Here is a 23114-nt window from a genome sequence, read left to right as displayed (position 1 = left end):
CAACAAGCAGCACCCCCGCCCCCAAATTGGGGGTGGGGAGCGAGGGAGGAGCCACCTCTCCTCGTCACCACTGCCCTGGCGCGCCCCCCGCCCCCCTTCTTCCCTGGCCACTGTTGCGATAGCAACTGGGGCTCCTGCCAGCGCCGTTTGGGGGTTTGGGAACCGCTACTAATTGGGTTCATGTGTGAGTCGCCCCCAGCCCAGCCGGGCGCTTCTCTAAACGCGCCTCCAGGCCCCACTCCAGCCCCTCTCGACCCACATCCCTCACCTTCAGACCCACCCGGTCTGGTGCGTCTGGTGCCCGAGGTCCCAGGGCAGGGGGCGCAGAGGGTGGGCTGTTCCGTGTGGGAACAGGCTTGGCGCTTCTGGATCCGTCTCTTCCACCTTCCGAGGTTCAACGGTGCTTCTGTCTTTGTGGCTCTGAAGGGCACCTTAGAGACCCCTCTTTGCTGAGGAGGGGGTGGCATACAGGACTAAGGGGGCTGATCTCTCCAGGAACCCAGACATCTTCTCACCTGCTTCTCTCTCTCCCCATCTCCCATGGCATCCCTCTCTCTGTCCCCCTCCCTCCCCACTTCGACAGAACTGGACTCAGAGGACACTCCGACATGCTGCCGCCTGGCCCTGGGGGAGCCCCCTCCCTATGGCGCGGCCCCCATTGGCATTCCCCGGCCACCACCCCCTCGGCCTGGCATGCACTCGCCGCCACCCCGCCCAGCCCCCTCCCCTGGCACTTGGGAGAGCCAGCCCGCTCGTTCGGTGAGGCTGGGGGGGCCCGGAGGGGGCTCGGGTGGGGCCGGGGGAGGCCGTGTCCTGGAGTGCCCGAGCATCCGCATCACTTCCATCTCTCCCACGCCTGACCCGCCAGCCACCCTGGAGGACAACCCCGATGCCTGGGGGGACGGCTCTCCCAGGGATTACCCCCCACCAGAAGGCTTTGGAGGCTACCGAGAGGCAGGGGGCCAGGGCGGGGGCCCCTTCTTCAGCCCCAGCCCTGGCAGCAGCAGCCTGTCCTCCTGGAGCTTCTTCTCAGACGCCTCTGATGAGGCCGCCCTGTATGCTGCTTGCGATGAGGTGGAGTCTGAGCTAAATGAAGCGGCCTCCCGCTTTGGCCTGGGCTCCCCACTGCCCTCGCCCCGGGCATCCCCTAGGCCATGGACCCCCGATGATCCCTGGAGCCTGTATGGTCCAAGCCCCGGAGGCCGGGGACCAGAAGATAGCTGGCTACTTCTCAGCGCTCCTGGGCCCTCCCCGGCCTCACCACGGCCAGCCTCTCCATGTGGCAAACGCCGCTATTCAAGCTCCGGAACCCCATCTTCAGCCTCTCCAGCTCTGTCCCGCCGGGGCAGCCTGGGAGAAGAGGGGCCCGAGCCACCTCCACCACCCCCATTGCCTCTGGCCCGGGATCCTGGCTCCCCTGGCCCCTTTGACTATGTGGGGGCCCCACCAGCCGAGAGCATCCCCCAGAAAACCCGGAGGACTTCCAGTGAGCAGGCGGTGACCCTGCCTCGGTCTGAGGAGCCGGCTCCGTGCAACGGGAAGCTGCCTTCGGGAGCAGAGGAGACTGCAGCTCCTCCAGGTGGTCCTCGGAAGGAGGGAGCTGGCATGGACTACCTGGCAGTGCCCTCCCCTCTGGCTTGGTCCAAGGCCCGGATTGGGGGACACAGCCCCATCTTCAGGTGAGGGTTGAGCCCGGCACCACTGCCATTCCACTTTGGAGCAGGTCAAGGGATCAGTTTGAAGAAAGATCCTAGTTCTGTGCCCTTGGCATTTCAAAAGAGAATCTGTAACCAGCTTGGCTGCTACCATTTACCCAGTTTTAGGGAGGATTAAATCAACAGCAACATACCCCTTCTACAAACCGATGATTTGCAAAAGCATAATCATTCCCTGTGGATCAATAACAAAAAAGCCCCACCCCCACCCCTTAGGCAAAGCGGGAGTTCCTCTAGGGCAGTGGTTCTCAACCTTCCTAATGCCGCGACCCTTTAATACAGTTCCTCATGTTGTGGTGACCCCCAATTTCATTGTTACAAATTGAACATAATTAAAGCATAGTGATTAATCACAAAAACAATATGTAATTATATATGTGTTTTCCGATGGTCTTAGGTGACCCCTGTGAAAGGGTCGTTCGAGCCCCAAAGGGGTCGCGACCCACAGGTTGAGAACCGCTGCTCTAGGGTCCTCCACACCTAGTTTTGGGCTGGCCTGGTCTGGACATGGACTGTGGACTGGATTTCATACTTACACGGGGTAGCAGGAAGTCCCCCTTCTCTGACTTTTAATTTCTAGGGCCCAATTTGTGCCTTAAAAGTATAGCTGCTCATTTGAATTAAAATAGCATATATTTGCAAGACAAAAATTCATATTAAAACAAGCAGTTCTTGCATTCTTTTATCCATTTTACCCTCAAAGAATCCTGCCCATTTCAATAATCCTGAATCTTGGGATGTCAGGTTGAGCTGGCTCCATCCAGGAAAGTTTCCCGGGAAAAGAAACCTTAACACCTGTTCTCCTTGGTTCCTCTAGGGCAGGGGTCCTCAAACTTTTTAAACAGGGGGCCAGTTCACTGTCCCTCATTCCGTTGGAGGGCCGGACTATAGTTTAAAAAAAACTATGAACAAATTCCTATGCACACTGCACATATCTTATTTTGAAGTAAAAAAACAAAACGGGAACAAATACAATATTTGTATTTGCATGTGGCCCGCGGGCCCGTAGTTTGAGGACCCCAGCTCTAGGGCAGGGTTTCTCACCCTCAGCACTATTGATATTTTGAACAGGATAATTCTTTGTTGTGGAGGCTGTGCGGGGCATTGTAGGATGGTTTAGCAGCATCCCTGACCTCTACCCACTAGATGCTAGTAGTACCCCCTCCTCTAGTGTGACAACCAAAAAACGCCTCTAGACATTGCCAAATATCACCTGGGGCCATCACCAGTTGAGATGCCTCCCGGGCCTTGGGTATCTGGGAGCTCAATAGAGGAATAACCCCTAGTTTCTGGACTGGACCTGTCCAGCCCCAACTAGTGGAATGGGCACTGACTGGGAACAGGGCGTGTTCTCAGTCCTGGCTTCTGTCAGTCACTGGCTTGCTTGGCTCACCATGTTCTAACATCTGGGTCTCCGTTTCTTTATTTGAAAAACAAAGGGGTTTATCTCCGAGGCCATGTTCAGTCTGAAATGGTGCTTCTTTCCTGGACTCTTTTCCCATCCGGGTCTAAGGATTAGGATGGGCTTTGGGTGCCTCTGTATCCAAGTGAACCATTGCCACCTCAGACCCTGTGCTCAGAGCTGGAAAGGAGGGAGTCTCAGGCTTGGTGCCATCTTCCACACCCTCATCTTGAGCGGTTCTGAGGGCCCTTCCCCGCTCACCTTGCTTCTGGGCTTTTGGACTATTTTATTCCCACACCCAAATCCCCTCCTCCTTCACATGCCAGGGAGCTGAGACTCGGTGCTGCCCTGACCAGGGTCTGAGGCTATAGATGATCAGTGCTCTTTTCTTCTGTCTAGGACCTCTGCCCTACCCCCACTGGACTGGCCTCTGCCCAGCCAGTACGAGCAGCTGGAGCTGAGGATTGAGGTGCAGCCTAGAGCCCACCATCGGGCCCACTATGAGACAGAGGGCAGCCGAGGTGCTGTCAAAGCTGCTCCTGGTGGTCACCCTGTAGTCAAGGTAAGGGGCAGAGGCCTGATAGTCTTCCTCTCCTCCAGTCCCAGATCCCTGCAGATGGGCTCCAGCTGTGCGGACCCGTGGCACTGCCCTTTCCCACACTCCCTCTCAGCAGTGACCCTGTAGGCAGACTGGAGTTGGGGGAGGAAGGGTGCCTTTCAAGGACCCGGATATACTTTCTACTCCTCTATCCCTCCACCCCCACTCCCTTCATCCCATGGGACACCAGCCTCATGTCTACTGTGGAAAATGATGGCCTGCCAGATGTGGGGGAGGGCTTAGGCTGAGGCCAAAGTTCACTGGGAGTTAGGTTGTCTTCATTGAGTTGGGCCAGTCTCTCTTGGGAGATTTTCCCCTTTGCCCAGCTCAGTTTGAGCCTTATTCCAAGAATAACACTGGGAACTCCAGGCCACATTTTCTCCACAACCAATGCCCAATCCCCCCTGGGAATCCCTTCCAGGATATCCTTTGTCTTTCACCATCCTTACCCCTTGGTGGACTGAAAACCCTGGGATGGATGAAAGATCAGACAGTGGAGATTTCAGTTGTGTTGCCCCTGTCTCCCTCTGCCAGCTCCTAGGCTACAGTGAGAAGCCACTGACCCTACAAATGTTCATCGGCACTGCAGACGAAAGGAACCTGCGGCCTCATGCCTTCTATCAGGTGCACCGCATCACCGGCAAGATGGTGGCCACGGCCAGCTATGAAGCTGTAGTCAGTGGTACCAAGGTGTTGGAGATGACCCTGCTTCCTGAGAACAACATGGCAGCCAAGTAGGTTCCCACTCTACTCCCCTTCCGTCCTCAGGCTTTAGGACCAGTCTTTCCCATGCTTCCTCTTCCCAAGAGAGCTAGACATCATCCAGAGGAGCAGTTTCAGGCTTTCTCACCATCTAGAAGAGGACTTTTGGGGCTCGGGAGCAGTCTGCAGAGGCCACCTCTGGGTTAAAATAGTCCTCCTAGGCTCCCAGAGCAGGTCTTCAGGGCTTTGGATAGAGGGTAGGGGGGCTTCCCTCTTGGGGTGCGGGTATTACCATTCTGGCTTCAGTTGGGAAGGCTTGCCTTCCATTCTTTGCCTTCAGCATTGACTGTGCTGGAATCCTGAAGCTTCGGAATTCAGACATTGAGCTGCGGAAGGGTGAGACGGATATCGGGCGCAAGAACACACGTGTGCGGCTGGTATTCCGGGTACACGTGCCCCAGGGCAGCGGGAAGGTCGTCTCTGTGCAGACAGCATCAGTGCCCATCGAGTGCTGTGAGCAAAGAGGCCCTATGCCATCTCTCTGTCTCTGTGACCCTCTTGCCTGTGTGTCCGTCTGTCTACCTTATCTCCTCTGCATAGTGTCCTGTGCCCCATCTTTCCTGGGTAGCCCTGCAAAGGAGTTAGCCCTCATTTCTATGGTGGGAGGAGTATTCTAATTTGCCCCTGCTGCTGACTCTGTCTCTGGGATGGACTAGAGTGCCCCTGTCCTCCCTCTGTGGTCGGTGGCTCTGTGCACTTGTTTGGATAACTCTCTGGCCTGCCCTGTTGCTCACTGTCTGCCTGGGTGGCTCTTTACATGGTGTGTGCCACCCCAGGGGCTCCGTGGGTTTACTTGTGTGTCTGCCACTGAGGAGGGCTCCACCAGGGCCCTGTGGCAGTTATTCCAAGGGCATGGGGCAGAGGAGGCTGTCCTCTCCATATGCAGTCCAGCCAGGCCTTTCCTGCACTGCTCTGCAGCCCAGCGCTCGGCCCAGGAGCTGCCCCAGGTGGAGGCCTACAGCCCCAGTGCCTGCTCCGTGAGAGGAGGAGAGGAGCTAGTGCTAACTGGCTCCAACTTCCTGCCGGATTCCAAGGTGGTGTTCATCGAGAGGGGCCCCGGTGAGTACTCACTGGGGAGGGAAGGGCAGGGGGGAAGAGTTGGGACAGGCAGGTGAAAGAACTCTGGCACTGCCACTAAACTAACTTCTCTGTAAAACAGGCAGATAGACTATCCTTCCTCTTGGACTTTCTGCTTCATGGGCATGACAGCAATCTGTAATGCTCAGGAAGGTGAACAAGTGTAAGAAATACACATTCCATTTTTTAGGGAGAAGTTGGTTTTGAGATAATTGACCCCATGTGGATAGGGTCGATGAGGAGAAGGGAAGAGGTAACCCTCATAGTCCCACGCTCAGTCCCTCCTGAGTTATGAGCCTGGTAGCACAGCTATGATTATGAGAGCCTGTGACATACCCCAAGATGGAGCTTCAGAGGGAGAAGGGAAGACCCAGGGGCCCAGGTGCACCCACCAGCTTGAGGCCTTTGTCCTCTCCCAACCCTGACCACCAAGAGCCCTAGCACTGGCGCTCAAATAGAGCAGATTTTGAGATGCTGGATCATGAGACTTGAGGTCTCATTGTCCTCCTTCAAGCTAGGACCCTTTCCTATCCTTGAACTTCCTCCCAACACTATCATGGGAGGGGATGTTTGGAACAGGATGGGAGGGTTCAAGAGTTGCTTTTGTCACCCACTCCCTTTGGTTCCTAGGCTGGTCCTGCTATCTCTGTTGGTCTCAGCTTGCTGCTCTATATCTTATGGACAGTTTAAAACCCTGCCTTTTCCATTCAATTGAATAAACATGCAGTAGGCTTCTTTGTGAGTGAAGCCTTGTAGAGGCCTTCTGAGTCTGGCCTTGACTTTAGCAGGAGGGGAAATGTTAGAGGACTGGGTATGGGGTGGGGGCCCTGGAGCTGGGCTGGAGTAGTCTGTTCCCCCTGCACAGATGGAAAGCTGCAATGGGAGGAGGAGGCCACTGTGAACCGGTTGCAGAGCAATGAGGTACAAGTGTCACTGGGGTGCCCACCATCTGGGCGGGGCGAGGTGGGGGCGGGGAAGACGGCAGGGAATTCCCAGGAGTGGCCCTTGACCAGGGGAAGGGACTCCAGGAGTGACCTGTTCTTTTCTAGAGGACACATTCTGGCCCCTTGAAGCAGGTTCTTCTCTAGGGGATGAACTTCGCTCCTTAGCAAATGGAAAAATCCAGGAGGTGGAGTTCCGGTCCTTGGAAGGGCTGGGCTGAGCCTAGGTTCCTGAGGGCTCCCTGCCTATCCTCTGCTCCTTCCAGGTGACACTGACCCTGACTGTCCCTGAGTACAGCAACAAGCGGGTGTCCCGGCCCGTCCAGGTCTACTTTTATGTCTCCAATGGGCGCAGGAAGCGCAGCCCTACCCAGAGTTTCAAGTTCCTGCCTGGTGCGCTCTAGGACAGCCCACAGTGGGGTGTGGGGGTGAGGGGAGCTGTGTCAGGGTAGAGGGATGCCATGCCTGCATCGTGAGGGATCTTGGGATGGGAAGGTAGATGGAGGGTGTTCAGTAGAAGGGGAGGGGGGATCTGCCAGTCTTCTCACCAGTGTGTCCTCCTGCTTCCTATCCACCCAGTGATCTTCAAGGAGGAGCCCCTACCAGACTCATCTCTCCGGGGCTTCCCTTCAGCCTCAGGCCCCTCCTTTGGCACTGACATGGACTTCTCACCACCCAGGCCCCCCTACTCCTCTTATCCCCCTGAAGACCCTGCTTACGAACCTCCTTACCTGTCAGAAGGTTTCAGCTATGGCACACCCCCTCTGTACCCCCAAACGGGGCCCCCACCATCATACAGACCTGGCCTTCGGATGTTCCCTGAGACTGGGGGTACCGCAGGTTGTGCCCGTCCACCAGTCTCCTTCCTTCCTCGGCCCTTTCCCAGTGACCCCTATGGGGGACGGGCCTCCCCCTTTCCCCTGGGGCTGCCATTCCCTCCTCCAGCCCCTTTCCAGCCTCCACTGCCTTCCTCCCCACCGCTGGAAGGCCCCTTCCCTCCCCAGAGTGGTGTTCACCCCCCACCTCCTGAGGGGTACAATGAGGTAGGGCCAAGCTATGGCCCTGGGGAGGGGACTCCGGAGCAGGAGAAATCCAGGGGTGGCTATGGCAACGGCAGCGGCTTCCGAGACAGTGTCCCTATCCAGGGTATCACGCTGGAGGAAGGTGAGTGTGGAACTGGCCACTGCAAGTGTGAGTGTGTGTAAGAGACTGCTCTGCATGTTCGCTGAGGGCTGGAGCTTGATCCCTTGAGACCAGTCAGGGGGTCTCAGGAGGCAAGTTCGTGGTGCATGTAGCCACATGAACCCAGTTAACTTAATTCTGAAGGGTGCATGGAGTTCCTGCCTCTGCCCCAGATCACAAGATCACAGGTTACAAGTACTTTCAAGATCACTTAATATACCTCCCCCCTTTGCAGATTGAGGCACTGAATTTCAGAGAGGAGCAGTGGCTTGCTGAGGTCTCAGTCAAGCATGCTTTCCCTTGCCTCAGCTTCCCCCTAAACATGCTGACTGTGGTCAGGATTGGTGATGAAGAACCTTGATATTTTGCCTCTTCCTCCCACTGACTACACCCACCCCTGGCCCTGCTGACAGGGATTGTCCTGACATTGCAGGCTGCTGAGCCAGCAGGAGAGGGCTAGGATGGGGGCCTGGGAGCCCACATGAATGGAGCTGAGCAGATTTGATTGGGAGCAGGCGTTAAGATATACAGTGGGGCCTTGACTTACGAGTTTAATTCGTTCCGTGACGGAGCTCATAACTCAAATTCCTCGTATGTCAAATCAAGAAGTGAACGAGTGAGACACGTGATGCTGGGCTGATGTTGTGGCGTTCACTGTGACGTTCTCTGCGCCAACTAGCGGTAGGGTATCTGAAGCTGGCTCATAACCCGAATTTTAGCTTGCAACTCAAAGCAAAAAATCGGCCCAGAGACGGCTCGTATCTCGAAAAACTCGTTAGTCGGGACACTCGTAAGTCAAGGCCCCACTGTATTGGGGAAAGTGAGACCCAGTGGAGGAGGAGCCTAGAGGCTTCTTAGACTGAAGCCTGTCTTGCATGGGTTGGGGGTCTCTGGAAAAGGAAGGGAGCTGCCTCTAGCCCAATCTCTCCATTGTCCCTCCATTACAGTGAGTGAAATCATTGGCCGAGACCTGAGTGGCTTCCCAGCACCTCCTGGAGATGAGCCTCCTGCTTGAACCATCACCTGGCAATTCCAGCCTCCTGGCCCCTCCAGCCCTGCCCACTCTCCCTTCATCCTGGGGTGGTGGTTCCAGAAGCTGGGGGCCAATCTGGTTCTTCTTTCCCCAGCTTTGGCCTCTTTCCCCCTGCCCCCCCCTCCTCCCCTAGCTGAGATGTGGCCCCTGGGCCTGGTGCTGCCAGGGAAGGCTCAGTGAGGGACAGCATGGAGGACGGAGGCTGGGTGGGAGGACTGACTGGAGTGAAGGCTGTGTCTAGATTGTGTACGGGCCCTGGTGCTGGGAGTCTGGGACGGGTGGATGGATAATAAACTGCTCACTGATGAGTGCTTCAGGCTCCAGAACTCTTTGGCGAGAGAGGAGGGGCAGCTTACCCTGGCCTGAGGTGGCTTAGAGGTTGGAAAGAGATGGGATGTGGCTGGGATCATGGTAACCCAAAGAGCTTCTCAGAGTAGGGGGCTGGGGATAATTTAAGGGGCCTCAGAGGCTTCCTAACTGGGTTGGGGTTGGGGGCCAGAGCTTTAGTAGGCCTATCCTCCCTGGGATTCAAATTCCTGTAGGCTCTTTGGGATGGGACCCAGGAATCTGTATTTTCAAGTTTCTTTTTCTTTCTACCACCCAGATGATTCTGATTCATAGGCAAGGTCAGGAAACACCAATCTAGCCCTTCTCCCTTATTTACAAAGGAGGGATCTGAGACTAAGGGGGAAGGGGCTTGCCCAAGGTCACACAGCTAATCGGTAGCAGGTTAAATGTATACTCCTGGGCTTCTGCCTCCAGCCCACCCTCAGACACCCTGACTCATCAGGTTCAGGCCCCTGAAGCTTATCTTCCTGGAGTAGGGTTGGGGGTGAGGGAGGGCTGGCATGGGTCTATCCACAGTCTGGATTCTTGGGGACAGTGAAAACATTCTGGAAAGATCTGTGCTTTGGAAGTAGATTGCAGGAAGCCATGCAACCTCTCTAGCCGGTCTGAGTGCTACCCTGGGGCTCAGTGCATTGTTTGGCTCCTGGCCTGTCTTGCAGGTATGCCCGCATATCACCAATGACAGGCCCATGCTCAAAGCCTGGTTTGCCCTGTCTTGACAGCCAATGTGGCCAAGTCCCCAGTGGACTGGGCATTTAGTACCATTACAACATCTCATTGTAACTCAACAGTTCAACTCAGTAAATATTTCTCTTAGAATATAAGGTTTGGGGGGGGCGGACAGAGAACAATTTTATTACAGGGCGCAGAAGGAGCAGAGAGCAGGGGCACTCCGTCCAGCTGTAGGAGCAAACGGGAACTTCAGGGGTGACTTCTAGATTGAGACCTGCAGCATGACTGAACTGACCAACCCAGGAGCAGGAAAAGGCAGGCCGGGCAGAGCCACCAGAATGGGCTAGATCCTGGAGGAGAGCTTACTGAATTTCCTTCTCTGGCTGGAACTCTGAGCCTCCAAGGAAGGCTGACAGATGGAGGGCTTACTGCACTCAAAGGGCCAAGGGAGGTTCTGTGCGATGGGGATGGGGAAAGGTTAAGTTCTGGAAGAGGAGGGACTGGAGAGGAAAGCACAGGCTACATTCTGGGGGTCTCGTAGTCATGCCAGGGAATTTAGAGTTATCCAAGGATGATGGGTGCTTCCTCACTAGATGGGAGTCCTCCTGGGGTGAGCTGAAATCTGCTTTCCTGTGACTGCTCTGCAAGGCGCTGTGCTAGGCCCTCACTTTATAGAATCCTCCCTATTAAAATCCTGAGGCGAGTTAGCCTCCCAGGTTCATTGTCTCTTCCCAGGATCCCCACAGACATCTCACTCCCTGAGGCTGGGGTTGGGAGAGGAGAAGGATGCTGGATCTACAGCTGGTGTCAGAAAAGACTTTCTTGGCCAGGGCTTCTGAGTGCAGACTGAGGATTACTTGCATTTGAATCACTAGGTGGTGGCGGGGGGTGTGGTTTGCTTTGTTTTGTTTTGTTTTTTAATGTAGATTCCTAGGCAACCCCTGACCTTCTCAGTTATATTCTCAGAGGGGGAGGAGAAGGAGACTGCATTTTATCTATTTTTTATGACTTTAAAAATTATTTATTGTTGAAAGTATTCCATATGTCCCCCCGCTCCCCCCTCCTCCCCAGCACAGTCCCTCATCCCCCTACTGTCTGTGTCCCTTGGTTATGCTTATATGCATGCATACAAGTCCTTTGGCTGATCTCTTACCACCACCACCCGCCCCCCCGCCCCCACTGCATTTTAAAGAGCACTCTGGGTGATTCTTCAGAACATGAAAGTTGGAGAACCAGTGTCATTTGCCAAATAAGTGTCAGTTCTTCCCACTCCAGACTCTATAATAGCTCCCTACCCCGTCACAGATCTTGTCTGGGCTGCTGTGGGTGGAGGATCACCTGGAGAGTGTACTTAGGGGAGGAGTAGGGCACACACATTCCTGACATTGCAACTCATCTCTTCCCTCACCTGGCTCTGCCTTGCTGCTTAGGTAGTAGAAGATGGTGTCGGGGGCAGCCTGGAAGCCGGGTGCAGTAGTTTCCCCTGGAGCTTACTGAGTCTCCTTCTCCGGCTGGAACTCTGAGCTTCCACAATGTCTGGAGAGGGCTCAGTGAGGAGCCCTTGAGCTGGGTTTCAGGCTGTGCTTAGAGCAGGAGCCGTGGTACCTGGGAGCCTGCCGCCAGACCCTTGCAGAGGGGCAGCATCTTTCTCACTTCCTGGAAATTCCAAATGTGGGAAGTGCATGGGGTTTGGCTGTTCTTTTAAAGCTGGTTTTAGTAGCCTCAGTGTCTGATTGCTCACTTAGCCAACTCCCCAAAGCCCTCCAGGGCTCTTGGTCTGTACCAAACCCTGTGCTGGGCGTGAGGGACAGGGGCATCACACTAGGACCTTGCCCTAGAGGAACAGACAACGCAATCACTAGTGGGAGAGACCTTCCTGCCTGGAGATTGGGGGTGGGTGTTGGTCTGAGCTGTATGAGAGGCAGAAATGATAGGTTGCTATGGAAACACTGGGACTAAGCCCAAGTGGGAGGGCAAAAAACGTTTTACAAAGGCAGGTGATTTTGAGCTGGGTCTTTAAAGGAGAGTGGGAGTTTTCTGTGTAAACAAGATAGGGGTCATGACTAGGGGTTAAAGTGTATGAGGTCAAGACCAAACAGGTGTGTAGAAATCAGACTTGGGATGCTTGAACAGGCCATGCTAAGGAGTAGGAATAACAGGGAGTCATTCACTTAGTTGGTCAAAGGGTCTACAGTTGTGTGTGTGTGTGTGTGTGTGTGTGGGTGTGTGTGGGTGTGTGTGTGTGATTTAAGATTTAGAAGCTGTGTGGAGAGATAGTGGCAGGGAGACCAGAAAGAAGGGTTTTGAAGTAGTTCAGGCAAGAGAAGTCTGGGCTCTGCCTACTCCTTAGCTCAGCTACGTAGAATATTCCTAACAGGGAACAGAAAAGGTCCTGGGCTGGAGTCCTAGCTTCCCGAACTAGCTATGTGATCTCTAGCACACCCCTCACATAAGTGGGCCCTAGCTGCCTAGCTGTACTCCTACTACGTGCCAGCCTCTGTGCTAGCTACAGGGGATAGGGCACTGAATGACACAAACATGGTTCATTCCCTCATGGAACGCAAGAATTAACAGGCAATTGCAGAACCCTGTGTAATGTGGGGAAATATTGGAGACCTCATAGGGAGGTCACTGAGCTTGTTCTCTCCTGCTGCTTGTGTATCTCTTGTAGCAGTGGTGGACGACTGTATTTTGATACAGTTTGGATCCATCACTTTTCAGGGGATGAGGGAGGGGGTGGACAAGACATTCTCTGAAAGGAAGGGAGATTTCCATTGTCAGTGTTATCCAGGATGAAAAGCATCCAAGGTCAGGAAATGTGGATTTGTCACTGAGGCTCTGGGAAGAGTTAGAAGGAGCATCTCTCTATGCTTCTCTCTCTTGGGCCTGAACCTGAGCAATCTAGTTAGGTCCGTGTCCAAGCAGCCTCTCCTGCACTGAGGCAGGATCCTGGTAGGGCAGGATCCCAGGGGCCAAAGTTGGGGAAGGGGGCAGCTCCATGACTAGGTGGCATTCCACTTTTATGTTCCGCTAATTCCTTTTAGCCCTTTTTGAAATCTTAGTTTCCTAAGATTTCATTACAAAACATCACAAACTGGTGGCTCTCATAGTTCAGGAGTCTGGAAGTCTGAAGTGGAATTGTTGGCAGCGTTGGTTCCTTCTGGAGGCTCTGAGGGAGAATATGTCCCAGTCCTCTCTCCTGGCTTCTGCTGGCTGCTGGGTCTTTGGTGCTCCTTGACTTGTAGAAGCATCGCTCCAATCTCTGCCTCTGTCATCACATGGAATTCTTCCCTGTGTTTCCTCTGTGTCTCTGCTGCCAAATTTCCCTTAATAAGACACCTGTCATTGGATTGGGCCCCATCGTAAATCCTAAAGAAGACACTCCCCCTTCCTTCCCAGTGGGATCGCTGAGCTTCAAGTCTTGCTTGGCTGTGCCCTGGGGTAGGTGACGGCCCCTCCCCCTAGACTGCCCAGCGTGGACAGTGCTGAGGTTATCACCCAGGAATGCTAGGAAGGTGACCAACACCAGGGGGCAGCAGTAACAAGGTGAAGGGTTGGGGGTGGGGGAGAGGTGGAGAAGGTTAGAAAAGTAATGCCCCTGTTCCCCTGTGAACTTCACATCCAGACCCTCTTCTGCATTTGCTCAGCTCACTCCTTGAAGACTGGTTCTCCTTCTCAGGATCAGCAGTCATTTGGCCCTTAGTAATCACAGATTTGCCTTGTTCACTATATTTTTAGGGAGCCTTCCCTGTCTCCCCTACTAGATTGTAAGGTCCTAAAGAGCAGAGACAGTGTTTATGACTCTGTATCTCCTTGAACAGATACAAAGAGCTATAATCTATATATATAAAAGCCTAAGTGATCGTCCTACCATTCGATTGTCCGACCGGTAGCTATGACGCGCAATGACCACCACGGGGCAGACGTTCAACGCAGGAGCTGCAGAGCTACAGTGACTTGGCAGCTGCGCTTCTCGGGTGAAGCATCTGGAACCAGAGAGGAGGGAGCCTGATTCCAGGGTGCACCGCCTGAGAACCACCTTCTCGAAATCTGGGACCCCTTGGGAGATGTTGGAGAGCCGGTTTTGGCCTGATCCCTGCAGGCCAGGCTGAGGGACCCCACTGGTGCATGAATCTGTGCAGTGGGCCTCTAGTGAATAATAAAAGCTGCCATTTTGTGATGCATGTTAGGAGAGTGCTTTACATGTTTTACTACAAGTTTTCTGCAATCCCAAACCAAAGGTCAGAGATGTTTGTTAAGAGCCACAGCAACAGAAGGGCGTGCTCACCTCCTGGGGCATCATCATACCCTTTACATAGCTCACCTCATTTAAGCCTCTTCCAACAATGCTGAGATGCTGCTCCTATTACTGTCCTCATTTTATAACGAGGAAGCTGAGGCAGAGAGGCCTTAAGTAATGTTATATAGTCACAGAGCTCCTTAAGGACAGAGCTGGCATTTGAAGGCTATCTTCTAATGCCAGATCCAACCATATTTTCTACAATACTGCATCCAATTCCTTATTGCATGGGTAAAATTAGGTTGAAAGTAACATCTAGTGAAGTACAGCATAGGGAATGAAGTCAATAATATAATAACTATGCATGTTGTCAGATGAGTACTAGACTTATTGAGGTGATCACTTCGTAAGGTATATAAAATGTCCAATTGCTATGTTGGACACCTGAAACTAATCCAATATTCTTTGTCAACTGTGATTGAAAAATAAACTTTAAAAAAGGAGAAAAGTAAACACCCAGGGCTGCCTTCAAATAAGATTGAACTTCAGACTTTTAAGCAAAGGCTCTGGGCTTCGTGTTCCTGTTTGGAAATTGTGCACTTCTTACATAGCAAAATGCAGGGGTTGGACTGGTCCAAACAGTGCCTGAGATCCCTCCCAGTTCTAACACTCCAAGAGTTCATGTCACAAGTAGCAGTGTACAGAGGAGCCTGTAGAAGTGGCCCCCACTCAGGGTTGCTAGATAAAATACGGGTTGGCCAAGTCCTACCTCCCCAGTCTCTGGCTGAAAGGGTGGAGTGGGGAAGAGGTGGATGGGCTGATTGAGGGCAGAACTGAGCCCCTTTCCTCTCTATTCTTTAGGCTCTTTAAGGATGTTGTTCAGCCTCAGAGAGAGGTCTTCTTCATTCCTTGTCCCTCTGGTGGAAGAGGGCAGAGGAAGAAAGTAGGCCAAAGCCTTGACCTGCCTGGTACCTGGCCAGCCCCACACCCTGGCTGTGCAGACAAAGCTATAGTACACATATTCAATCAGGTGCTGAAACGCTTGCTTGCCCCTAACGTGAGTGATTGTAGAGAGCACAAAAAGCTTTTGCAAGGCAGGGAAGATTACATTTCTCTTCCATTTTGGGTTGTTTTGTATTATTTTCTTTAGCCTGAAAATTCTAACATTTCCTGACTGAGCACCCCACTGGCTACTGACCACAGTCTCGCCTGGTTTTGGAGTTTTCCAGTTTTGGGTGGACGGCCTTACACAGTTTCCTGCCTTGATCAAGACTCCCCACTGTTGTTTCTTTGAGGTTGCCATTGGTCAGAGTGACCTTCTCTTACTGTCACTAAAATTCTTGTTGGCTTAATTATTCAGTAGCCATCCAAAATTCCATTTTATTATGCAGTTTACAGTACTAATTCATTATTTATCAAACATTCTTTTATATCTCTACCTCTACCTCTACCTCTACCTCTACCTCTACATCAGTGGTTTCAACCTTCTGGCCCTTTACATACAGTTCCTCATGTTGTGACCCAACCATAAAATTATTTTCGTTGCTACTTCATAACTGTAATGTTGCTACTGTTATGAATCATAATATAAATATCTGATATGCAGGATGGTCTTAGGTGACCCCTGTGAAAGGGTCGTTCGATTGCCAAAGGGGTTGCGTCCCACAGGTTGAGAACCGCTGCTCTACATCTACACCTACATCTACATCTACATCTACATCTACATCTACATCTACATCTACAACTATCTATATCTATATCTGATATAATAAAAGTGTAGTATGCAAATTGTCCCCTCGACTAGAGTTCTTCTGAGAGTTTAACCAGGGGGCAGGCCGGCTGGGGGAAGGGAGGAGGCCCTGGCCAGCAGTGGCTGCGGCAGCCTGGGGAAGGGAGGGAGTACCAGGCTGGCAGCTGCTAGGGACCCTACCAGTGCACGAATTTTGTGCACTGGGCCTCTAGTATATATTATATATATATATATCTTCTTGCGGGACTACTATTAGTCTCTGCTGGCATGAAAAAGGCATGTGTGACAAAGACCTGTCCTCAAGGGGGCTGCAGCTGGGCAGGAGTTTGTCACAGAGCCACATTTACTTATTCACAAGGAGTTACTAAGTAGTAAGTACCATGAAATGGTAGGCACTGCAGAAACCAAGATCAATAAGACACAGTTCCTGTCCTCTAGGACTTCACAGTTAAGAGATCACTAGCTAGTGACTTGAGGTGTTTGGTGGGCATGGTGCATTAAAAATTTCTTCCTGCTATCTGTTTCTGTGTAACAAACCATCCCAATTTAGTGGTTTATAACAACAATGATTTACATTTGCCCATGATTCTCTGGTTTACTCTGGAGGTTCTTCTGCTGGTCTCACCTGGGTATGCGTAGGTAGCTGCATTCAGTGGGCAGTTCAGCTAGTTGGTCCTAGATGGCCTCACTCCCATGTCTGAGACCCCAGCTGAGACAGCTGGAATGGCTGGGATGACTTGCCTTCTCTCTGACCACATGGCTACTCTCCACGTGGGACCTCACCCTCCTTCAGGTGGTCTTGGGCTCTTCTACATGATGGCAGAGAATTCTAAGAGGGTGAAAACCAAACTTTGAGGTCGTGGCTCAAAGTTGCCAATGTCACCCAACTGAATCCTATTGGCCAACACAAGACACCAGACAGGGCCAGACTCCAACCTCTGATGGGAGGAATGGCAAGGTCACATTGCAAAGGGAGGGGAATTTGAGGTTATGTTTTGCAGTCTTCCACAGTTGCCAACATAAAAACAAAATTCTATTTCATGTAAAGATCAGGTTTACTATTTTTTCTTAAAAAATGGGGAGATTTGGCAACAAACTGCTAGAGCTGAGTAACTACTGGCCCACTGAGACTGGACATCCCAGATCCAGCTCATCAGACTCCCTATCACTATCTACTGCTTATCTCAGGTCCTGCTGACCAGGCAGGTCTCCTGCCTGACTACTGTTTGTGATCACTGTCTTTTAGCATTTCTGGCAATAACTATGGAGGACAGTATGTGATGAGGTCAAATACGTCCTACAGATCACTCAACCATTTGTGCCTGTGGAGTGATGTGAGTGGCATATAAGTAATTTTTTACTAAATATAGTTTAAATGTTGAAGCTAATTATATTAGTTGCCCTGGGCTGCCATAAAAATTTCCACAAATTGGGTGGCTTAAAACAACAGAAATTTATTCTTTAACAGTCTAGAGATCAGAAGTCCAAAATCAAGGTGTCAACAGGGCCAAGTTCTTACACGCTCTGGGGAAGGATACTTCCTCACCTCTTCCAGCTTCTGATGGCTCCTAGCCATCCTTGGCTTGTTCCTTTCCTGCATCACTCCAGTCTCAGTCTTAGTCTCCATCTCCAGATGGTCTTCTCCTCTGTGTCTCTGTCTCTTCTTCTCTTCCTATAAGGACACCGGTCAATATTGGATTCAGAGACCACTCTAATCCAGTATGATCTCATCTTAATTACATTAGCAAAGACTCTATTTCCAAATAATGCCACATTCTGAGGTTCCAGGTGGACACTATTCAACCCACTATATTAGTGAATGATTCTTCCAGATGAAATAGAGCATCTTGAAATTTATGCCTATAGAAATGTCACTTATACGCACTTGTGATCTAACATACTTTATTGAATGAGAGACCAGAGATTTAACTAAGAATTTGTACAACTGTGGTCATACTCAGAAAGTGTATCTAGCAAATAAATTCACCAGGTTGGGAGGAGAAACAAGAAGGGAAAAGTTGAGGGCAGCTGGTAAAGCTAGTGAGTGCTACTGGGTCAGAGAAGAGGTTGGAGAGAGGCTTCAAAAGGAAGTGGGAAGTAGTGTTTGATTGAAACCTCAGACTGCAGTAGGATTTACCTGGGTAAGAGGAAGTGAAGGAATAGTGTGGATAAAAACTCGAGATTCCATGACATATTGATGCAAAGTAAATGATCAGTATGGTCTGGAATGTTGTAATGGTGAACAGTGAATTTTGGGGTGGGGAGTGCAGACAGGGCTGAGAGGTGAGACATAGTCCTGTAAGCTGGTAGAACTATGGTGTTCACATCATATCAACTGATATCATAGCTCAGATTTTAAGATTTCCTTTTTTGTTGTTGTTAATCCTCACCCAAGGATATTTTCCCATTGATTTTTAGGGGAGAGTGGAAGAGAGAGGGAAAGACAGAGAGAAACATCGATGTGAGACAAACACATTGATTGGTTGCCTTCTGCACTATCCCTGACCAGGGCCCGGGTAGGGGAGGAGCCTGCAACAAGGTACGTGCCCTTGATTGGAATCGAACCTGGGACCCTTTGGTCCACAGGCTGAAGCTCTATCCAAATCGACTAAGGCTTAAGATTTCCTTTGAGCAGTAACAACAACGACAACACTAACAGCTAATGATTAGAAATGTTTATTATACACTCTAGCAAGCACTTTGTATGCTTTATCTCATTTAATGCCCCCCAATCTCCCAGCTCTTTGACTAGGTAGTATTATTATCCTCTTTAAAGATGAGGAAGCTGGGATTCTTAGAGCTGGGATGTGGTCTCTGGGCTCCAGATGTCAGAGCCTATGCTTTTAATCACTATATTCAACTGCCATCACCAAATGGGTTCCATGGATAATAATATTGGAAAACCTCATAGACACAGACAATAGTATGGTGATTACCAGAGGGAGAGGGTGGGGGCTGGGGGAGGTAGGCGAAGGTAAAGGGGTGATAAATGGTGATGGAAGGAGACTTGACTTGGGGTGGTGAACATACAATGCAATATACAGATGAGGCTATAGAATCGTATACTTGAAACCTATATAATTTTATTAACCAATGTCACCCCAATAAAGCCAATAAAAAATGAAAAAATAACATTTAAAAACTACTGCTAGAGAGTTACTGAAAATGTCTGAGCAAGCTTATGCCATGGAGACAGTAGTATTCTTCACTTAACGGGGGGTCTGGAGTCGGAGGTGAATCAGGGGTGGCGGTGGGGGGGATTGGGATGGTCTGGTGGCTGGCAGATCAATTTAAAGTTAATTCCAGTAGCCTGGGCAGGGTGGTGTCTGTGGCTTCGGAACCAAGTAAATCTCAGAAGATAAGGACACATTCATGGATCAGATAAGGAGAAGCAGTGAATGAACTGCTTGTGCAAAACACTAATCTAAGTGCTCAGTTCCCTCTTAGAACCTGTAAGCTCTCTACTGCATAGACCTGTGAGTTTCAGTGTAATACAGTGTTATTATATTTTAAAAAAGGATGAAGAAAAAAGGGCCCTACTGTAAACTATGGATTTTGGTTGGTAATGATGTGCCAACGTTGGTTCATCTGTTGTAACAAAAGTACCACACTGGTGCTGGATACTGATGGTGCGGGCGGCCATGCATGTGTGGAGGGAGGGGGCCTGAGGGAACTCTGTACTTTCCACTCAACTTTGCTAAGAACCTAAAACTGCTCTAAAAATGAGGTCTGTATGTACAGGAAAAAAAGAGAGAGGAGGGTAGTGGTTTCTGAGGTAAGTATAGGAAACACAGGTAAATAAAGTTAATTATTTTTAACTGCAAGACTTACAGCATTCCTTTTCCTCAAACACAATACAATTACAATGATTAATTATGCCATCATTTGTTCAGCTCTAGGCATAGGCTCCATGAGAGCAGGGACCATGATCACTGATGTATCTCCAGCACTTGGAACAGTTTGGCACATGGGAGGCACTCAATACTTACCACTGAAGGAAAGAGGAATCAATCGTGTCTTGTAAGACTTAATGATTGACTGGATGAGTGAGGAGAAGAGGGAGGAGGGCTTTAATTAGTCATGCACCTGCTAAAGACCCCTCTTTCCCAAAGTTCCCCACTGACTACCCTGCTTTGCTTGACTTGTGATGGCCTCTGACCCCTGGAGCCCCCATTTGACCAGCTTTGCCCCACATCATTCTCTCAGGGGCTGCCAGGCAAGTCTCTGCATATGCCCCAGCACACGCTGTGCTCACTGTCCCCCCACCAGACCTCCAGCCTCCCCGCAGCCACTTACTCTCCACGGCCTTACAGCCAGCGTCCAAGCCCCGGCTCAACACCCAGAGAGCTCTGAAATGTTGCTCTTGTGTTTGTTTGTTTGTTTGTTTGTTTGTTTTTTTTTGCAACAATTTCCCAAAGTGCATCGGTGTCTTGTGGCAGTAAATATGGGGTAATTGTGGGAGCCACCAGTGTCCTCTGATGTCCCCGGGAAACCAGGGAGTAGATCCCCATGGGTCCCACCCCAGGCTTCTTCTAGGAAGGGCTGGCAATATGTCAGGACAGAGGCAAGGCAGAAATCACCGTATCTGGTATGATGTCAGGGACAGAGGCCTCTTTGCCAGCTCAAGCCAAGATAAACAGTAATCCTAAATCTTAGGTACCTTTTTAGGGATGGTCTTTTAGAACAAGCTCAGGAGAGGTGGGCGTAGCCGCTTCATGTCAGTTGGAACAGAAGGAAGAATTTCCTCTTGTAGGTATTGATATATTTGTATAAGAACAGGTCTATCTTCCTCCCATTAATTCTAAAAAATTATAAAGGCAGTACCTGCTTATTAAAAATATTTTAAAATATTAAAAGACTGTAAAGCACTAAGAAGCAGAAAGTGGAGGTGGGAGTCTCATCCCGCATTCCCTACCCACTTTACCCATCCTCATTTTAAAACCATGCCAGGTGTCTGGTTTTGCAGCCTGCGCGCCAATCCCCTCCCCCCCCCACCCAGTTTAAGAAATTGATAAATCATCTACCTCATTATTTTTATTGGCCACATAAATTTTTAGTGTGAGTGCACCATAATTCTGGAGAACAATCTAAGCATGCAGAGCCCTTAATGCATCAGTTCTATGGAAATTTGTCCTATGGAAACGCCAGCACCACTGTGAAAGACGGTATTACCCCAGTGTTTGCCAACAGTGAAACAACAGAGTCAGGCTGTTAATTTGTAATATAATTGAAAAGAGACAGAGAGCAAACCACTTAGGTATGAGAAGCTCTGGCTTTGGGGACTCCGTAGGGGAAACAAAGGGCCATTATGAAATAGAGGATGTGTTTCCTACTAATAAAAGTTTCCCTTTTGGGGGTACAACCTGGGTAGTTAGTGTCAGGCTACCTGGACTCCTGAGGTCTAAGCCAATTGGGGAGCATATAAGAGGCAACCAATGAATGCATAAATAAATAGAGCAATGGGTAGATCTCTCTCTCTCTCTCATCAATAAATAAAATAAAATAAAAAAACACCCAAATGCTGACATTGTCCAGAAAAATTTAACAGGTTTATTTATCCTATATAATAAAAGGCTAATATGCAAATAGACCAAACAGTGGAACGACTGGTCGCTATGACACACAGTGACCACCAGGAGGAAGATGCTTAACGCAGGAGCTGCCCCCTGGTGGTCAGTGAGCTCCCACAGGGGAAGCGCTGCTCAGCCAGAAGCCAGGCTCATGGCTGGTGAGCACAGTGACGGTGGCGGGAGCTTCTCCCGCCTCCGTGGCAGTGCTAAGGATGTCTGACTGATGGCTTAGGCCATCAGTAGGACATCCCCTGAGGGCTCCTGGACTGCGAGAGGGTGCAGGCTGGGCTGAGGGACCCCACCCCCCAGTGCACAAATTTTATGCACCGGGCCTCTAGTATTGTTATAAAGTTGAACTGCTGAAACGTGTTCACTAAAACATTTTGACTTGCATTAACTCTTTCTGTCCCCACATTTATGTTTAACAAATTTACACACAGATGAAAATGGAAAAACTGCCAATATTTGATTTCTGGCCACTATTTCCACTATTTTCCATTTGCAATCATATACTTGGGTACCTTTTTAAAAAATATATATTTTTATTGATTTCAGAGAGGAAGGGAGAGGGAGAGAGAGATAGAAACATCAATGATGAGAGAGAATCATTGATTGGCTGCCTCCTGCATGCTCCCCACTGGGGGTTGAGCCCACAACCTTGGCATGTGCCCTTGACTGGAATCGAACCTGGGACCCTTTGGTCCGCAGGTTGATGCTCTATCCATTGCGCCAAACCAGCCAGGGCCTTAGGTACCTTTTGACACCATGGGAAAAAATATCTAATGTTCAAGAATATATGCACGCACCCTATGTTCATAGCAGCATTATTTACAATAACTAAGATCTGGAACAGCCCAGGTGCCCATCAGTAGATGAGTGCATAAAGAAGCTGTGGTACAGTGGAACAGTATGCAGCTATAAAAAGAAGGAGCTCTTACCCTTGGAGATAGCATGGAGGGACGTGGAGAATATTATGCTAAGCCAGTCAGAGAAAGACAAATATCACATGATCTCATTTATATGTGGAATCTAAGGAACAAAATAAATTGACGAACAAGACAGGACCACAGACATGGAAGCATGAAACAGATGGACAGATCTTAGAAGGAAGGCAGGAAGGAGAGCAGGAAGAAATTAACCAAGGAACTTATAAGCATATATTCATAACCCATGGACACAGACAATAAACAGGTGAAGGCCTGGAGTTGGGGTGGGAGAGGGAAGGAGGAGGGCAAATGGGGGAAATGGGGAACATCTGTAATACTCAACAATAAAATAAATTTTTAAAAAAGAAACAAAAATATCTAATGTTCAGAACTACCAATAACAGGAAGAAGAGATTTTTTTTTTTTTAAAGAATGAAATGTTTTCCATCATAGTGGATTCTTAAGCACATTCACCCCATATACAACATGTTAGCTGGACGTCTTTTGGCATAATTGTTACACGTTTGGTATGGATAGCACACAGATTGGTGTGTTCAAAAAGGCCAACCAGATAGGCCTCACTTGCCTCCTGCAAAACACCGATAGTTGCATTCTGGAAGCTCAGTTCTGTTTTGAAGTTCTGAGCAATTTCTCACACCAGATGCTGCAAGAGAAGTTGTCCAATCAGAAGTTCAGTGGACTTCTGATAACATCTAATTTCACGAAGAGCCAGGGTACCAGGCCTGTAACATGAGATATTTTAGTAGGGATTGCATTGAATCTATAGATTGCTTTGGGTAGTATGGACATTTTAATGATGTTAATTCGACCAATCCACGAAGACAGTATATTCTTCCAATCATTTATGTCTTCCTCTTTCTCTTTTTTCAATGTCTCA

At 50.1% G+C, this 23114-nt stretch overlaps 1 protein-coding gene across 2 annotated transcripts; it reads left to right on the top strand.

The window, feature by feature from the left end:
* Positions 1 to 173: 173 nt before the first annotated feature.
* Positions 174 to 9016, top strand: NFATC4 (nuclear factor of activated T-cells, cytoplasmic, calcineurin-dependent 4). 2 transcript variants are annotated; one of them, XM_014534265.1, is made up of 10 exons: positions 588 to 759; positions 869 to 1679; positions 3517 to 3679; positions 4250 to 4449; positions 4758 to 4930; positions 5396 to 5536; positions 6420 to 6475; positions 6762 to 6888; positions 7075 to 7659; positions 8625 to 9016. In XM_014534265.1, exons 1-10 carry the CDS (start codon positions 609 to 611, stop codon positions 8690 to 8692), a joined length of 2475 nt encoding a protein of 824 aa, XP_014389751.1. In that variant the 5' UTR covers positions 588 to 608; the 3' UTR covers positions 8693 to 9016. The 2 variants fall into 2 exon arrangements, with proteins under 2 accessions (XP_005859631.2, XP_014389751.1); XM_005859569.2 differs by having other exon boundaries at positions 174 to 1679.
* Positions 9017 to 23114: the final 14098 nt, after the last annotated feature.

This window comes from Myotis brandtii, unplaced genomic scaffold (assembly GCF_000412655.1).
Source record: "Myotis brandtii unplaced genomic scaffold, ASM41265v1 scaffold1279, whole genome shotgun sequence".
Taxonomy (NCBI): domain Eukaryota; kingdom Metazoa; phylum Chordata; class Mammalia; order Chiroptera; family Vespertilionidae; genus Myotis; species Myotis brandtii.
The sequence above is the reverse complement of the archived record's forward strand: the minus strand, read 5'-3'. Positions and strand labels throughout refer to the sequence as shown.